General features: G+C 36.6%; 1 protein-coding gene across 4 annotated transcripts in view; it reads left to right on the top strand.

Moving 5' to 3' along the window:
* LOC123874534 overlaps positions 1-20,449 on the top strand; it is a 275,616-nt gene that overhangs the window by 220,578 nt on the left and 34,589 nt on the right. For 2 of the 4 annotated variants that reach the window (XM_045919955.1, XM_045919956.1), the window contains one exon: positions 10,327-10,462. The exons of 1 other annotated variant lie outside the window; for it this stretch is intronic. In XM_045919955.1, the coding sequence (XP_045775911.1) occupies positions 10,427-10,462 (36 nt within the window). In that variant the 5' untranslated portion in view covers positions 10,327-10,426. Of the gene's footprint in view, positions 1-10,326; positions 10,463-12,786; positions 13,312-20,449 lie in introns of those variants that run through there. One more of the 4 variants, XM_045919954.1, reaches the window with a different exon arrangement.

Consider the following 20,449-nt stretch of genomic DNA (forward strand, 5'->3'; position numbering starts at 1 on the left):
ATGCCCGAGTTGCTTTAGGAACATTGTGATCTTGGTATCATATTTTGCAAAGCTATTATGATATAAACATCATAGACCTCATGTATACAACTTGCTTGAGATGACTACCTATGATAAATCTTATATTAAGACGTAATTTTGTCGTCATAAAATGCATTTCGCATGTAATTACGATTTCAAGGTCCAGATTTTTATGGTATTCTCGAAGTTTGCTAAAGGATTCTACAGTCTACACGCGATGGTAATAAAATAACATTTACCAAGGACTTAGGTTCATAAATAACAATATTGCATTGAATAGGCGACCGTTTATAACAAGCTAATTAATTTTACACTCGGAATGATTGTGCTAAATTAATGATTGGAACGGGAGTACCTAGGTATTAATACGAGATGTCAGAACGAGGCGCCGGCTCTAGATTGATTTGCTTGATAGCGAGTAGTAACTGGTAGATATTGGTGTTTGATGGATATACTTAAAACATCATCAAACCATCGCCGGCTGGCTTTTTTAGGGTTCCGTACCTCAAAAAGAAAAACGGAACCCTTATAGGATCACTTTGTTGTCTGTCTGTCTGTCTGGTTTGTCAAGAAACCTATAGGGTACTTCCCGTTGACCTAGAATCATGAAATTCGGTAGGTAGGTAGGTCTTATAACACAAGTACAGGAATAAATCTGAAAACCGCTTTGTGGATGGGACCCTCAGTGCGCGAGTCTGAATCGCACTTGGCCGGTCTAAAAAAAAGAATATTAGCCATGCTAATTATGACTAAAACTCCCCTTTCCTCTCCAATTAAGCGTAAAGCTTGTGCCAGGAATGGGTACGACAATAGTGCAACATGTGGGGTTCAACCGCCGACCTTTCGGAATTCAGTCCGCTCCTCAACCGTTGAGCTATCGAGGCTCTATATTGAGCTGACCAAGCGCGGATTGGCAGGGTTTAAAAACCTTTTGAAAACATTATGAAGAACTAGATGATGCCCGCGACTCTGTCCGCGTGGATTTAAGTTTTTTAAAAATCCCGTGGGAGGCGAGAACCCCGTGAGAAGTGAAAAAGTTGCCTATGTCAATTTCCGGGATGCAAGCTTTTGTATCTTTATCATCTTATCTTTCATATAAATCGGTTAAATGGATGGGCCTTTAAGGATCCCGTGGGAACTCTTTGATTTTCCCGGTTAAAAAGTGGCCTATGTCCTTCCTCGGGATGTGATTCTAATTCTGTACCAAACATCAAAATTGGTTGTACGTATGTACTATTGGGCCATGAAAATTTCGCAGACAGACAGACAGGCACAGTTTCGCATTTATATTATATTATAATATTAGTTAGGAACTATGGATTCACAGGCGAGAAGGGTTTCTGTAGTTGATCAAGACCTTTGACCAAAGGGGTGGTGGTCAGTCGTGAGTCATTTACCTCATTAGAATATTTAAACCAATTCAAATGCACCGCTGATAGGCACGCCTGACATTGATCTATCGATGTTATTGTATGATTCTACATACAATATCTCAGATCATAAATATTGCCATCAATATTGAAAACACAGTGTAGGCACTCGTCATGTTAAGTTTTTCCGCGTTGTGGATTTCGCGAGAGCTTCAATTTTCAAAATCAAGCCCTCAGTCAAATTGTGTAAGCAATGGTCCGAGGATTTCTGCGATGCCTCTGATGCGACCGAATCTTGCTGCTAAAACACTCATTTTTCATTACCTTAAATGTTCGAAATTCTACAACACGTACGCAGCGATTTGGCTCCTCGTTTCTAATTCGAATCGCTAAGATATGGAGCGCCCTTCCGGCATCAGTTTTCCTCTTCATCTATACTAATAAATAAAATTGGAGTGTCTGTCTGTAATTTCGAAATAACTACCTCATATTAAGCTCATATGGTTATTTGAACGATACCAACACTGAATAACACGTTTTTAAAATTTTTGTCTGTCTGTCTGTCTGTCTGTCTGTCTGTCTGTCTGTCTGTCTGTCTGTCTGTCTGTTTGAAAAGGCTAATCTCCGGAACGGCTGAACCGATTTTGACGGGATTTTCACAGACAAGTTGAGTATTGACCAGGGCGTAAAATAGGCTACTTTTTTAACCGACTTTCAAAAAGGGAGTTGTGTTTTTCTACCTATGTACACCGAAATCTCCGAGATTTCTGAACCGATTTGCGTAATTTTTTTTTTAATCGATAGAGAAACTTTGCGACATTGTTTCATAAAAAATTTGGAGTCCAACTCCTCAATCCTGATGCTGCAGGGGATCTGACCAATCCACGTGGGCGAAGCTGCGGGCATCAGCTAGTTTTTAATATAGACGTACCTTCAAGTTAAGAGTGAATAGCCATCTTCTAGGCAAGCGTGCTTCATCATAGGCTGCATCATAACTTGCCAGCAGGTCTGATTGCAACCGAGCGCTAGTTTACAAATTAAATAAATAAATTAACTTTTATTTCAGGCCATTAGACCCATAATTGTGTGGGGAAGACAAATCACTTAAACTATGTCAGTAGGTACTTATTTCTAAACCGGCCAAGTGCGAGTCGGACTCGCGCACCGAGGATTCCGTACTCAGGCATATTTTCCGACATTTTGCACGATAAATCAAAAACTGAAATCAAAATCTGTTTTAGAATGTACATGTAAAGTCCTTTCATACCCCACATGGTATAGTTATCTTCCTTTGAAAATTGAAAATACCATGATTTGTTCATGAACACAATTTAATTTTTCTTGTGCTATAACCACAAATTCATGTTTTTCAGATTTATTCCTTTACTTGTGCTATAAGACCTACCTACCTGCCAAATTTCATGATTCTAGGTCAACGGGAAGTATTCTATAGGTTTTCTTGACAGGCTAGACAGACAGACAACCAAATGATCCTATAGTGGTTTCATTTTACCTGTTAAGGTACGGAACCCTAAAAAAAATTTTGGTAAGTATTATAACAATTGGACTGGATTTTACTACAGTAAAATAGGCTTCTGACAAACTCCAGGTACTTGTCATTGCAAATCCGACAAGAAATCCACAATTCAGACTCTGATCCCAATATACCTACATGGGGTATTAGCATAACAGCGCGTAGGACGTGGCTTATGCTAATATTATATCGCTCTCGTGTCCCGGGGTTCCTAGCTCGCACGGGTGCAGTTTATGGGACTAGGAAATGTATCGGTAAGATATGCCTGACTTATTTTATTGGAACATGGGAACTGTTGTTTGTGGGAACCCAAACTTACTCAGCCTTAGTCCTTATAGGAAGGAATATGAATATAGGGAATTTATTATCTTGCTACCAGTTTTCAAAGCTGTATACATATAGAAGCAATATAATCTTACTAAAAAAGTTTTTTTGTACGCAGGGGTTTGGAATTTTATAATTTCTAAATTTCTGGTTTGGTCTGGTGGGAGACTTCGGCCGTGGCTAGTTACCATCCTACTGGCAAAGCCGTGTCGCCAAGCGATTGAGCGTTCCGGAATGATGCCGTGTAGAAATCAAAGATTGAGAAAGTACGGGTTTAATGAAAACTGCCATACCAACCCCTTTCAGGTTAGCCCGTTTCCATCTTAGACTACATCATCATACCAGTAAAACCAACTGTAGTTTTTGTGGCGCTGACTGCAATAAAAAGTCTCTATATATTTTAAATGTAAATAATAATAAATAAATAAATAAATAAATAAATCACTTACCACCAGATGAGATTCCAGTCAAGAGCTTACTTGTATCGAAATAAAAATATTTAAAAAAAACTCGAATTAACTATCAACATTATTAATCTGAGACTGTCAATGATTTATTCAACTTTTTCACACAATAATAATGTAGATATGTGCCTACTTACCATGTAATATGCAAATTGCATAAATCTAAATAGGTAACGAGCTCAATGGCATTAAATAAAGACAATAAAGCATTCGAACTGATCAATTATGGATACGGATCAGGCATTAGCATATCCAGTGCATTCCCATCACCATAGGTATCTCATCTGATTGGCGCCACGCGAACATAATTATTATTGTGATTGCATGTGGTTAGTTAAACTTTGTTTTGGTTTCTATGCTTTATCGTTCATTGATTCTAGCTCAAAACACACTGTGCACAGTTCACGACTGTTATGAAAAAAGGAACCCTTATAAGAACACTTTGTTGTCTGTCTGTCTGTCTGTCAAGAAACCTATAGGCTACTTCCCGTTGACCTAGAATCATGCAAAAGATAAGTACCGAGTACAGAACCCTCAGTGCGCGAGTCTGACTCGCACATGGCCGGTTTATTTTTTTAAAAGCAGGCCACACAAGCAAAGAATTCGCCATATAAGTAAAACCCGGGCACGTACAGTGCCCCCCCCCCCCCTCATACCTCGATTGCCTTCTCAATCTGTCGTGTACTATAGGTACCTCTAACTTCTCGGAGTTAAGTTACGTTTTAAGCAAAACCCTTCTCACTCTGAGAGGAGACCCGTGATCAGGATGTCTGGAAATCTAGCTAGATAAAAGAGGAAAGTATTTACTTATTAAATGGAAAAGGTAACAGGCTAAACTTTCACTTGAACTAACATAAAATGCAAGATCACTCAGTCGCCATTCCATTACCTAGGGACCTCAACGTCTATATCGGCTTTTCGTAAAAATAACCGAAGTCATTGTCTCCATACGTATAGACTAGAAATCTAGCTAGATAAAAGACGAAGAGGCTACCTACAGGCTAAACTTTCATTTGCACAAACATAAAAGACTCTTCCTTTTGTGTTTGTTCAAATTAAAGTTAAGTTGGGCTGAGTTTACACTTGCGTCATATCGTAACAGTCAATCAAGCGTGTCATTAAAAAGATGAACCAATGATCATAAAACGTTGATGTTTATGGCTATTCCTCGGAGTGCTTCGATGTTCACAAAATTGCGAAATTAATGAGACTCGCTTCATTTAGAAAACGATATAAGTAGACTTTCTTCGTTAATGTAGGTATGGGATATTTACAGAATTTTTAAAACAGGCTGTGCAAGCCGGCCATTTCTCCATACACATATTATTATGCATGTCATAATACTGTATATTGAAATAAATGGGTGGGGGAGGGGGTATTCTGAACCAGTGGTAGATTGTATTTGATAACTGGTGGTATGTGGGGTGACAATAAATTTATTTTCATTATTATGATCAACCGTTAGAGGTCCACTGTTGGACATAGATCTCTTGTAGGATAGTTTGTCTATTAATGGGAGCTCTTGAAATGCTGCATTTTCCGATGCAAGATCACTCAGTCGCCATTCCATTACCTAGGGACCTCAACGTCTATATCGGCTTTTCGTAAAAATTACCGAAGTCATTGTCACCATACGTATAGACTAAAAATCTAGCTAGATAAAAGACGAAGACGTTACTTACAGGCTAAACTTTCATTTGAACAAACATAAAATACTCTTCCTTTTGTGTTTGTTCAAATGAAAGTTAAGTTGGGCTGAGTTTACACGTGCGTCATATCGTAACAGTCAATCAAGCGTGTCATTAAAATGATGAATCAAAACGTTGATGTTTATGGCTATTCCTCCGAGTGCTTCGATGTATACAAAATTGCGAAATTAATGAGATCCGCATTTATGTAGACAACGATGCAGACTTTGTACATAAATACAAGTGTAAATTAAAAAATTATAACAACCCCGACAAGTGAAGGTTACAGTAACTAGAAAAAAGCTGATAAATTTCAAACGGCTAAACCGATTTTCTTGGATTATAGCTAAGAACACTCTCGATCAAGCCACCTTTCAAACAAAAAAAAACAAAAATAAAATCGGTTCATTAGTTTAGGACCTACGATGCACAGACAGATACACAGATAGATACACAAGTCATATAACACCCCTCTTTTTGGGTCGGGCGTTAATAAAGGGATCATCATCATCATCATTACCAACCGTTAGACGTTCACAGCCGGATATAAGGGACATCCACATGCCACGGTCTTGAAGCGCCTGAATCCAGTGGTTCCCTGCGCCTCGTTCGATGTCGTCTGTCCACCCAATGGGAGCTCTTGTATAACAAAATTCCGCAATCAATTTTGGACTTGCCTTTCACAATTTCAGAAAATCTATTAAAACTATGCTCTTGAGAAAAGTATACTATACAATCGAAGATTATGTAAATTATAGAAGAGCGTGTATTTGACCTGCAGCTCGCTCCAGCAATGCGTGGGACTTCAAATAGGTACTTTTATACATGGCATAAGTAATGTTGTATATCAAATCTTGGAAAAAAGCAACCGCCGAGTTTCTTGCTGGTTCTTCTCGGTAGGAAAGACATTCCGAACCAGGGGTATATGCTTTTGACGATTTAAAAGTACTCGTAAAAGTTTAACTTAATAAAAATATTTTGAATTTTGAATTTCTTGAAACGCTGCACTTTCCAGTCACTTAGGTCGAGATTCCAGCACGTTGGGACCCGAACGTCTATCGACTTTTCATAAAAATTGCCGAAAACATTTTCTTCATATGTATAGAAGCCGCGAAGGTGTGCACGCATACATTTGCATCGTGGACGCTGCCGCATGTGTCCCACATCCTGCATTCGTGGCGCGCAGGTGTGACCGTAGCATTAACTTACTAACTTTAAGTAAAGCTTACTATATAAAATTGAATCTGCCACAAAATCAATTGCCTCGTTTACCGCAACGATCACCCGGTGCGGCTGATTGGCGCAAGCACTTCATTACCATCAGTCATCGGCATTTTACAAGCCATTAGTTCGGCTTCGGTAATTACAGATTACCGACAGTCAACAGTTCTGTACCTCTACTTGTTAAAAGTCAATAATCGCGACTATTAATCATAGTATTAATTAATACAGGGCAAGCGTGGACGGTTAGTGTTGCCAAACGTTTAAAATTGAACCCCTCGTGCGAGCTAAGTAGTTTTAATTTAAGTGCGATTTACGAAACTAAATCAAAATTAGTTTTTAGGGTTCAGTACCTTAAAAGGAAAAACGGACCCTTTATAGGATCACTTTGTCTGTCTGTCTGTCTGTCCGTCGTGTCTGTCAAGAAACCTAAAGGGTACTTCCTGTTGACCTAGAATCATGAAATTTGGTAGGTAGGTAGGTCTTATAGCTCAAGTACAGGAATAAATCTGAAAACCGCAAATTTGTGGTTACATCTTTAATGAAAAAATTAAAATGTGTTTCAATTTACAAAATAAGATAACTATATACCACGTGGGGTATCATTACCTGGCTTTCTTTACCTGTGCATCCTAAAACAGATTTTTATTTATTTTTATGTATGTAGTTTTTGATTTATCGCGCAAAATGTTGGAAAAAATACCCGAGTACGGAACCCTCAGTGCGCGAGTCTGACTCGCACTTGGCCGGTTTTTGTTTATTCAGTACAAGTAGCCCTTGACTGCAATCTCACCTGGTGGTAAGAAATGATGCAGTCTAAGATGGATCCGAACTAACCTGGAAAGGGTATGGCAGTTTTTATTAAACCCATACTCCTTTGGTTTCTACACGGCATCATACCGGAACGTTAAATAACGCGGCGCGGCTTTTCCGGTAGGTTCCAGCCACGGCCGAAGCCTCCTAAACGAACCTACTTAAGTTAGGTATAGATGGTAGGAACATGAACGCCAAAAGGGTGTTCCAAACCATAGGAGTTCGTATCAGAAACGTTGAGCAAAAACTTTTCGTGCGATAATTGGATAAGGATTTCTTGCTGTTCTATGGTAGAAAGGTGAAGGAGGAACAAGATTGTGCAGTTTTTATAGAGTAATAATAACATATGATACTCGCGTGTATAACGTTTTAATTGTATTAACATTGGTTACATAACTCAACCCAATCAATATTTAATTTCAAAAATGCACGTTTTCTGATATGTCTTGCAAAATTTTAAAATCTTGATAAGATAGTAACAAAAATATTTCACAAAGCATGTAATTAGTAATGTTATTTCTATTTCGGAGTTATTATCACATGATAGCATTCCTCAGTTTGAAATTAGCATTTGATATAAATCGCAATTATTATTATCACTTAGCGCGAATGGTTTTTCTTATAATCATAATAATATAAGTAATCATGATTAGATATTATCACAGATGTAATAATCATAAAGTGGGGAAATACGTTTGAGTACATTTCGAGTTATCTTTTTATTTTACTTTAAGTTTCCCATTGGTCTACCCTGTTTGACCAACGTCAAAGTATCATCACAGAATTTATATGTACCTATTTAATAGATATATTATGTAGTTAATAGATAATAGTGTATTATTTAGATTGTAAAGACTTTTAATAATACAAGATCGCTCATAGTAATTACACATTTTTTTTACCCCCGACCCAAAAAGAGGGGCGTTATAAGTTTGACGTGTGTATCTGTGTATCGGTGTATCTGTGTATCTGTCTGTGGCACTGTAGCGCCTAAACTAATGAACCGATTTTGATTTAGTTTTTTTTGTTTGAAAGGTGGCTTGATCGAGAGTGTTCTTAGCTATAATCCAAGAAAATCGGTTCCGCCGTTTGAAAGTTATCACCTCTTTTCTAGTTACTTTAACCTTTAATTGTCGGGGGTGTTATAAATTTTTAATTTACATTTGTTAATGATTGAATTTAAACGAGCTGAGTGAAAGCCTCGAAGCCCGTACTACATGCCTTTCTAATAGGGTGGGCTTGCGTTACTCATTTGATATGTGTTCTCACACATTGCTTTTTCGACTGCGATCTTTGTTAGGATTCCGTACCAACTCGAAGGGCGCAAAAGAGATCCTAGAGATCCTAAGCCTCCGCTGTGCGTTCGTCCGTCCGTCCGTCTGTCTGTCTGCGAACTGTATCTCATGAACTGTAATAGGAAGAGAGTTGAAATTTTCAGTATGTATTTCTATTTTCTAATGCCGCTATAACAACAAACAATGAAAATTTCAAAATGACCTCCATGCATATTTAAAAAAAATGTAATATCTTGTACGATTTTCTGATTTTTTATTGTACGATTGACCGGTTTTTTATTGGTTTGATTGTTTTGGACATTAATTCTCTGAAATATTTTACATAAATCGTCAATAATTCTTGAAAGAATTCACTAATTCATCAATATGTTTATTATTATGAATCATAATACAAATATTTCTCTTACCGTATTTCGATAAACGCCGGCGCCATGATTATAAAGATAAGCACATCAATTATAAACATTTGGCAACCGATTATTAATATAACCTATATAAAAATTACACAGAAATATAACCTTAATTCCTTAGAACATAGCTGCTGAAATGACGTGCATGCTTTTATCAAAAAATACCATATCTTATTTGATTTTCGTATTCAAAGGAGGTGTGTGATATTATTGATGACGTAAAAAAGATATATTTATTACGATGAATTGCAATGAATTTGCAGTTTTTTTGAGTTCGTCATAATATACTGTATTTAATTTTGGAAGTCACTTTTATTGAACTTTATACCCTTTATCAGTTTTGATAACGATTTCTGTTAGACACATTTTTGTGTCATGAAGCATAGATAGATACCTGTAGCTAGGCGCCGCAAATTTTTGAAAAGCTGGTGACATTACTTATTAAGTTTTTTTTTATGATCAGAAAATTGTAACATTGATAATTATAATTACTTATTGTAAGTTTTTATGATTTCAAAAGAGCAACTGCTGAGTTTCTTGCCGGCTATTCTCAGTCAAATTTGCCTTCCAAACTGGTGGTAGAGTCATAGAGGTAGAACAAGAGGCACAAAGTGTCCTATTTTGAGTTTCCTAAGAAAATGATGTTTTAAATTAATTCGGTTGCGTTTTGTTGTGTTTTCGTAAATAACTTTGCTACAATCTTTACTATGATAGTATTAGTATCCTATCTTATTTCCGCAATAAAAAATGTTAATGTTATCACTTATCATCTATTTTAAAGAAAATCGTAAATTCTTTTATGTTCAAACATGTGATTATCAATGATAAATCTAAAATAAAATTTTGTAAGCCTTTTAGGGTTCTTGAGTCTTGGAATTCTACTAATATTATAAACGCGAAATTTTGTAAGTAGGTAGGTATGTATGGATGGTCGGCAAGTAATTTTAAGTGGTGTCCGAATACTGTACTTTTGAATCGTCAAAATTTACCACCAAAATCTACCACTGGTTCGGAATGCCGTTCCTACTGAGAAGAACCAGTAATAAACTCGGGGATTGCTCTTTTCGTGTGTTATTAAAAATATTCAGCTGTCCAAGATTCGTTCATCCGCGGTCCGCCTGGCTTCGGCCAAACTGCGTCTATAACACGGTGTAGCAATTTTACAGTTGGGAATGTTTGTCCGCAGGTGCGCGATGTGGCGACGGTGGTAGAGGGCCGGAGGGCGGCCGGACGGGGCTCGCGCGCGCCCCTCCGCCCGCCTGCCCCAAGTAGCGGCACGCGCTACTATGCTCATGGCAAGCGCCCTGTCCACTTTGCTCGCGGTGAGTACCAGCTACTCACTCAACTGTGGCCGTTTATTATACTGTGTTCTATATTTGAAAGTTTACAAAATATACACATCTTTTTTCCACGCACATGCAAAATGTGGAATTTTGTTTGCTTTATTCCTTAGACTTAGGGTTTATTATTGTATCATTTGCAATGGTGCCAACTGCCAACATGATCAGAAGACGAGTTATAGTGAACGGTCTGTAGTTGCCACGCTGCTAATAATAATTTGGCACCCTGAAAATTAATAATTAGGAAAAATGAAGAATTAATTAAATACTTACATAGAATTTTCTTGAAATATTATACATTTCTTGAGCAATTTTCTTGCACAACATTAATGCATCTATTATTACGTCATTATAGTAATAGTTATTATATACTTAAGTAAGTTAAATTTGTGGTCTACTTAATAAACATAGGAATTAAATATCATAAAGGTTTAGATATCGTTAGAATGTTATGTTAACAGCGTGAATTATAGCAGCAACGTTACATTAATAGTTTTCACAAAGAGGTGCGACACACTAGAGTCTGCAGTATTGAAAAGAGCAACCGCTGAGTTTCTTGGTGGTTCTTCTCGGTTAGAACCAGCAAGCATCTCGGAAAGGCATTTCGAACCAGTACAGTGGTTTTAGTAAAAATTTAAAAATACTTGAAATAGTTTATTTAAGAATAAAAAAAATCTTTTGTAGGTACATAATATTATGGTAATTAGTACCTACTACGGATAGCATAGCCTACGTTTGTAATTGGTTGGTCAATCAAAATGGTTAACGCCCACTAAGTCTTTGTCATTCGTATGGGATTACGTAACAGAGAGTCCTATATTAACTTCTCTTCGAGGATAGAGTAAAAGTCGAATAGCTCGAATAGTTCCTTAGCAAATAGCACGCTGTCCGAAGTGCATCCTGTAGAATACCGACAGGCAGGCAACCTTGCACCAATGTTGACTGACTTGATCAAAGATCTACATCAGCTCTATGGTGCTTTTTTTTCTCTCTCTCGTCTGGCTTTACATTGATTAGCCAATGTCAAGTTTGTAGTTATTAACAAGTTAGGCAAACTATACATATGTATAAGTATGGACTTTGTCTGTGCCGGCGCCCGCCGACACACACGCGGCGCCCCTTTAGAGAGCCTCCCAGTCAGTTCCACCACCAATAAACACCAGCAGAACACAAAAACCGGCCACTTCTAACAAAAAAACACTCCAAAAAGGCACAACACGCGCGCTAGCAAACGCCACCACAGACGAAGTCCTCTCTATGGTGCTATAACTCAATGACTTGTCCCGTTCCTCGTGTGAAGTGGTATCGACTGCTCCAATTAAGCGTAATGGCTTTGTAATGGGTGTCGCGTTAATTTCACAACACTATCTATTAGTTAGGTTTTTATTTCTAAACGTGACGTAAACTTTCGATTTATTATGTAAGAAATTATTTTTTTCGGTTAGATTACTTTTTAGGGATTTCATGGCTTCCTCTTTTAACAAGTGTAAATTAAAAATTTATAACACCCCCGACAAGTGAAGGTTACAGTAACTAGAAAAGAGCTGATAACTTTCAAACGGCTGAACCGATTTTTTTGGATTATAGCTAAGAACACTCTCGATCAAGCCACCTTGCAAACCAAAAAAAACTAAATTAAAATCGGTTCAATAGTTTAGGAGCTACGATGCCACAGACAGATACACAGATACACAGATACACACGTCAATCTTATAACACCCCTCTTTTTGGGTCGGGGGTTAAAAATGATATATGCCTTAGACCACTACGCTGACCAAGTGTAGTGTGGATTGGCAGACTTCACACACCTTTGTAAACATTATGGAGAACTCTCAGGCACGCAGGTTTCCTCACATGTTTTCCTTCACCGTTAAAGCAAGTGATATTTAATTAAGACTTGGGCGCGTTTGGAACCCTCGTAGCTTTAGTTTTAAGTTTACGTAATTAATAATCACCACTATTATCATCTTTCAAATCTAAAAAATCGGACAAACAAAAGGTGTACAATAGAATAGAATAGAATAGAATAGATTTTTATTCAAATAAACTTTTACAAGTGCTTTTGAATCGTCAAATAGTACCTATTTTGAATAAATGATTTTGATTTCAATTGTTTAAATCGCAAATAGCTCCGAAAAAAGAAAAAGGTGCGTGCCCGGAATGGAACCCCTAACCTCTTGATTGCAGCGCGACGTCTTAACCACTAAGCCACTAGGACTACTTAGCTACCTAAAATGTCACTTTTCTCGGTCTGAATATTTTAAATTCCGTAAGTGAACAAATCAATAAAAGGCAATCAATTGCATACATTACGTACTTTTATCGCGATCGGCGCTAAACCGTAGACATTCCAGGCGACTACTCACAGCTAAAACTAAACATGAAGTTATTTCGTTACGATCAGGCGGTAATGGCCACGGCCAGTGTAGCGCCGGCCTGTAGAAGCAACACTCGTGTGTGAAAAGCTAAAAAAAAGTTGTTCGTGTCTATGGACGCGGCGGAAAAGCGCGCGCTAGTTCTGCGTTCGTTATTTAAAAATTGAAAAATTAAATGGAAAAAGAACTGTACAGTCAGTGTTATGATTTTTTTTAATCCTGCTTCCAGGCTCTGGATTCTAACAATTTGAGAGTGATATTATTTTGTATTATTTTATAACGCACAAAATTATTTTAATATTTTAATTAGTGTTAATGACAATGTGCTTTTATGAAAGTGAGTCGAATGTGTTGCATTGATGGACCTCAAATGAACGGCCGTATTAGTTTCAAATTTTATGTATGATTTATTCAAATTCTTGGACAAAATTACTTTTGCTCGTGGCAATTGAAATGGTAAGTCTTATTTATTAATTAAATCCATTACATTTAGGAATATCTAACTTTGTAATCAGATTCGAAGGATTCTTAAAATTATTGTTGTCTAACATTTCGGGCCAATCTACGCAATTCTAATTTCCAGATTTGGTAATTCTCTGAATTAACATATGCCAATTGAACTTATATTTGTGTTGTTAATTATTTTACTTGTACCTATCTATCTTTTTTATAATAATGTACGATAAAGAACATTTTATTCATTCATTGATGTTTCGTTGATGTAATTGAAAAATTCTGTTTAGATGGACTTTATCTACGTCATTTGCCTGTTTCTAGTGCTGCCAATATATCATAATAATTATAAGATTAAGACGATTGGCGTCAGTGATTTCAAGTGGTTTTAATTGGCTTTTAATATTATTGAATACTATTTTAATATATTATTATTTAACAACCTATACTATGAATACCTTTAAGTACTATGATATGAACTAAGACTCCAATACTTCTATCTATCTATCTAATAGGTCTTGAATTGTGGCACTGTGGGGTACTAAATAGTACATACCTATAAAGGGAAATCATCAAGAGATAGGAGTTGTTGCCATTTTACAGTCGATATATTGTACTGTAGAGACAAAATGCTCTACATTTTCTTATTTTATAGGTAGGTACCTACTACCAACCAAATTAGATAAATATCGAAGAAACGGCTCTTGGGAACTATAGGCACCATTACTTGTGGCATTCTTGCTTTGAATTTTATTTAGTCCATAGTCATAGTAACGATCGGAATCTCTACTGCCTAATACTCTTATACTAATTATTATTTACTAGAGGATGCCCGCGACTTCGTTCGCGTGGATTTAGGTTTTTAAAGATCCCGTGGGAACTGTTTGATTTTCCGGGATAATAAGTTGCCTATGTCATTTACAGGGACGACAGCTACCTCGGTACCAAATTTCATACAAATCGGTTAAGCGGATGGGTTTCTGGGAATTCCGTGGGAACTCTTTGATTTTTCGGGATAAAAAGTAGCCTATGTCCGTCCCCGGGATATAAGCTAACCCTATACCAAATTTCGTCAAAATCGGTTCAACTGTTGGGCCGTGAAAAGGTAGCAGAGAGACAGACAGACAGACACACTTTCGCATTTATAATATTAAGTATGGATTAGGCAGTAGGGATTGCAATCGTCACTACGTAGCTATCAAACTTTGGTGTTAGATCTAATTGTACAGTTTGGCAATCCACATAATACGGTACCTACCTACTTCTTCCGTCTTTACCTACCAGCATGAGGTCTCGATTGATATTCGAATTAACCTATAAATGGCTAGGTTTAATGCTATTGCCTCATTACATATTCTATCGAGCTTTTATATTGGTTGTAATTTAGAAATCGATATTATCCGAGCTTATTTATTGGCTAATGGTTATGATTGTAACCTTGCGTTCGTTAGTTAGTTGCTTTAGGTACATGATTCTAAATATGATATAATATACAAAGCCTTAAGCCTTAAATCTTTGAAAAGGGCAACCGCCGAGTTTCTTGCTGGTTCTTCTCGGTAAGAATGGCGTTCGCCCGTTCCGACCCAGTGCAGTGGTAGATGCATTTATTTGCTGATCCAAAAACACTTTTGAAAGTTTATTTGAATGGAAAATCTTTTTATTTCTATTTTTTTACAATCTTAAATCAAATAATTATTTAAGTGCATTAAATTTTAATTAAATAAAGAATAATAGGACGTTCATTAAACTTATAACCTATTATGAACTTTATTTCCTAAAAAACGGTTTTTGCAAACATTGTCTATGATATGTATCTACCTAACCAAATAGGGCTGCTTTTCAATCGATTTCTGATACAAAATATTATGTCAAAACGCCAAAACTCCTCATATAAAGTTTATTTAGCGATTGAAATTAAAATACACATTTTAAAGCAACATTTTTTTCGACCCACGCTTTATCTTCCTGTTCAGGAAGTTCCCACCCTGAAAATTTATTTTTATCCCTTTATACTTTTTAACTTACAGTTCTGATAGCTTATTTTCAAAACTGATTGCGACTCGACTGGGCGAAATTATACCTACATAAGGGCTGAACCCTGAAAATTAGCTATAGTTTTATCCCCTAGCCTAAATAAAGCCCATAAACATTTCAGCAAGAAAATCGGAAAGCGTTCTAACTTGTATAACTTGGTATATGCATGGAAGTATTTGTATTTATGTTAGAGATCGCAGCCGATATAAATAAAGTGTAAATGAAATTAACCAAGACGCGACTCGAAAGCAAGTTAATTTGTTCTTCAAGAGCTAAAAGGAGTCTCTCCGTCACTCGCTCCATACAAAACCTGTACCTTACGAACCCACGTTTGTAAAGGTACGTACCTACTTTGACTCTCATTTGAATACTGACCAATCAAGCTCAATGGAATGTAGCTAGGAACTATTATCTATGTCTGTGGTTTTCCTTCGTATTAGTTTTCGTCAAAAATCCATCAAATACAAATCTTAAAAATACGAATGAATGCACACGCGTACGTACGTTTTGTATGACGGCCACTTTGAATGAAAACGAATACGAATTGAATACAAATCTTTGAACACGTGTAACTCTAAAAACTAGTTTATATGGGCATCTGGCAAATCACAGATATAGATATTAGTTTTCACAACGTGTCTACAAAATTAAATCGAGTTTGATTGGTTAATATTTTTAAATGGCTAAATTTTGTACACTGCAAACTTTTTAATCTTTAATTTTTTGATTTCTTACATGTTGTAACTCCTATCAATGGGTTGTATATTATCAAATAATGTGCGTGTGTGTGGGTTGACCTAGTAAATAAAAATATATTCGAATGATAATCAAACTGCGTTTGTATGGAGCGAGTGACGGAGTCTCTTGTTAGGTACATAAAACAAACTCACTTACTGTTAACTGGTATGTTATTTTGTTACTGCATTTTCCATGTTATTGTATTTAACGTTGTTATAATATTGGTTGATTCATTTCTTACGGACAGAAATGAAGCCGTGATAGCCTAATGGTTAAGACGTCTGCCTCCTAATCCGGAGGTCGGAGATTCGATCCTGGGCATGCACTGTGAACTTTTTGAAACCAGGCATGTGCAATTTAAGCAGTTAAATATCACTTGCTTCATCGGTGAAGGAAAACATCGTGAGGAAACCCGCACGCTTATGAGAGTTCCCCATAATGTTCTCAAAGGTGTCAAGAGCCAGGCTGGTTCTTTACGCAAGAATTAAACAAATCTGTATATTTTGTGATAAGCTAAGTAAATTCTGGCACAAAATTGGCACAGTGGAGTAAGCGAATATTATCGATCTTGTAACTTAATCTAGGGTCAATGTATTGCCCCCACACTCATTGTTCCTAAGTTTACGAGAGGTCAGGGGGCTCAGTTAGACGTCGTTAACAGATTTATACGCAAATGCATCATTTGCTCTCCGTGCGAATTCATTTTCATCATTATTATTGAATATTGATTATTATTAAATATCTATGATTTATAGGCCGTTTATTTCAAATTGTATGCGATAGTGCACAGTTAGGTACCAAATTAATTATAATAATATTAATTAAAATTAATGTTCTATTATTCAAAGCGACAAATGACACTACGAGAACTAAATGTGACAAAGAAGGGAACAAGGGCGACAAGAAATTAAAAAATATTTAGTTATTTTAGGAAGTTTTAGGAAGATCACATTCAAAATTCTAATATTGTATTCGAATATCCTACTGTATTCGAATATATATACTATTTTTAAAAGAAATGTTTAATAGTTAAAAAAAAGAATCTGCGATTCTGGACTCTAGTCGGGAAAATCGAAAGGGGGAAAATGTATGTCTCTATTCGATAGTAAGATCCATAGAGTTTAAAGGGTGGTCCGCAGTGGTCAGATCAGCCTCGATAATCATACTTCATACTGAATATTATAAAAGCGAAAAGTTGTGTGTATATGTGTGTGTGTGTGTTTGTTACACTTTCACGCAAAAACCACTTGACGGATTTGGCTGAAATTCGGAATGGAGATAAATAATATCCTGGATTAGCAACACATTACATAGGCTACTTTTTATCCTGGAAAATCAAAGAGTTCCCAAAGGATTTCAAAAAGTCTAAATACACGCGGACGAAGTCGCAGGCGTCAGCTAGTAGGTAATATAATATTATGTCGCTTAAACAAAACTCGCGAGTAAATTAAAATATCATTCATTTTCGCATCTTCGCGTTAATGCAAACAGTTTCAAAAATATTAGAATCCCATTTACTTTTCCGGGGCTTATAACCATTTACTTCCAAAACATTGTCTTTCATGGCTTATTGTTATCATCTGCATGGATAGGAGCTAAAATGTGGACACTTACTGTGGGCCTCTGATTTTCCTACGGATCTCTTCTTTTGTGATTTGGTCATTTATAGAGTAGAGAAGTTCCAATCTTAGCTCTCTTCATCACCCGCTGAGTGACTCCGAGGTTTATGAATTCCATAGTTAGCAACCATGTCTCAGAGTTTGGACCCATAAAGTCATCACCGACAACTAACATTTTTTGAAGAACTTGATCTTCAAGCACCGAGAAAATTTAAGATAAGATAAGATGAGATAAGATAATTTATTTGCGAGAAAGTTGGTACAATAAGATGGAAATTTATGATTAGAGTCCTTAGACGAAAAGACACCTCAAGGAGTCGGCGGCGTAGCTTTATAGCTTTCCTCTTTAAAAGTGGGAACCGTTATCAATAAAGATCATTGCTCGCACGCCTATAAAACTCCGTATAGTATTATAAGTAAATTATTTTCAAAGACACAAGGAAGAAGTAAAAGTCCTACTCTAACGTAGAGCACCATAAATATTGCGAGTCGTAAACCGTACAAGCCTCCGCCACGGTGGTATACTACAGTCGGACGACGGAGAAGTCTGGAGCACGGACTTGGAACACCTAAACGCGGCATGTCCATTAAATAGTATGAAACCTAAACGTGCTGGGAGACTTTGGTCTGGTTGAAGGCTTTGGTCGTGGCTAGTTACCACGATTTAGCTTTCCGATACGATGCCGTGTAGAAACCAAAGGTATGGTACGGTATGAGTTTTGTAAAAAACTGCCATACCCACAGAGCCATACCCATTCCAGGTTAGCCCGCTTCTATCTATCTTAGACTGTATCATCACTTACCACCAAGTGAGATTGCACTCAAGGTGAGTCAAGTTGACTTGTATCTAAATATTAAATAAAAAAATAAAAACCGTGCTAATTTTTATCTGACTACTGCAAAACTAAAAAAAAGAGTTATGATTTTAGCAGTCTAAATATTTATTGTAGTATGTTCGTTGTAAGTTCCACCGAAGGCGTAGCGCCTAAACCCATAGAGTAAATTTTGATTTTGGTGTCAATCAATTTATTATTGTGGTCCGGGTGACATAGCTACATTTTATATGAACCAAATCAATATGGCGGATGTTACATCCAAAAAGAGGGGGGGTCTTGGAATTTTTTTGGTATCGTATCGAGTGGGCTATGAAATTAACGCAACGATGGTAAAGTCCGTTCGGACGCGATCATGGGTGTCGAATCCTACTCTATGGTGTCGACTCACTGTATATTTACTCTATGGTATGGATTAATAGGCCCCATAGATTATTGTTAAATAAAGACCTACTTAAAATATAATAGCTAATATTAAGCGGATCCTATAACTTGGAACAACGTTAGATGAAGAACAGTTAAAATATTAATACATAGTTAATTTATTGCCATCAGCAACATTGTTAGGACTTAGGACAGTATCAAACGCTTTCTATACAAACGTAGTTTGGTTCTGATTTGAATATTCCAATCAAACTCAAACTCAATGTTTATAAAAAATCAATATCCCAGGACATTTAACTGAAACCACATTATCCATACTTTAGGCCCGAGGTCCTTTAAAAAATTATGTCATTCAGTACTTTATAAAATTTTAACCATCGCAATATACCTACATATTATTGTATTTAGGTTTTTAGGGTTTCATATATCCAGAGAAAAAAGGAACCCTTATAGGATCACTCCGATGTCTATCTGTCATGTCTTTCAAGATTCGTCACGGGAATCAAAACCTATAGGGTACTTTCCGTAGACCTAGAATTATGAAAGGCAGGTAGGTACCTACTGGGTAGGTGTGTGTTAGGTAGCACAAGTAATGAGAATCGGACTTTTCTCATTCCGCGAATTTGTGGCTACATCACAAAAAGAATAAAAGTTGTGTTGTTTTTTGTACAATGATACGGAACCCTTCGTGTATAAGTCTGACTCACACTTGACCGGTTTTTTAACGTAGACCACCATGAGTAGGTATAGACTTATATAAGGTATTTTGAATTGATTTTAGAGGCTTTTTTATTCCGAGGTATTTTGATAAACTCCAACGAATTTTTTAATCCACGCGACAAAGTCGCGATAAGTACTCAACCATACAAGAGTGTTCCTGGCCAACGAGTGGGTAGGTATAATATCTAGTTCACACGCTAGGGCTGACTAGGCTGGCATATACCGGTATAAACTAAAACGAATCACGGGCGATTTGATTTGATCTTGACCACGTCTTGACATTGACACTGAACTCAGCTATTCAGTGTCATTATCATGGACAGGTACATCATAGTGTTAAGAGGGGTCTCTCCGTCACTCGTTTCATACAAACGTAGTTCCAATTTCATTTGAATATTAAGCAACCAAAGTCCATGAAATTTTGCAGACATATTCTAGAAACTAATATCTATGTTTGTTGATTATCCAATTGTTAGTTGGTCAATCTTATTATTTAAGTGCAAACATAAATTTTTAATAACGGAAAAACACAGGTAGCGAAGCGCGAAATTTTAATATTTATTAACATAATATTTGCTTATAATTATCTCGTCTGCATTCCTACATAATCATTAATCAATAACAATTACAAGTATATACATATTTTCTTATCGAATGATATAACCAAAATGTAAGTAGGATAATTATATAATCAAGTGTCGATTGGGGAAAATGCATACAGCAACGCAAAAAAAATATAAAGATTATCAGATGCAGTGTCAGTAAAGGACACTGAGAAAGTAATAATGCGGGTGTCCTAACGTGTTAACATTC

This window comes from Maniola jurtina, chromosome 18 (genome assembly GCF_905333055.1).
Source record: "Maniola jurtina chromosome 18, ilManJurt1.1, whole genome shotgun sequence".
Taxonomy (NCBI): Eukaryota; Metazoa; Arthropoda; class Insecta; order Lepidoptera; family Nymphalidae; genus Maniola; species Maniola jurtina.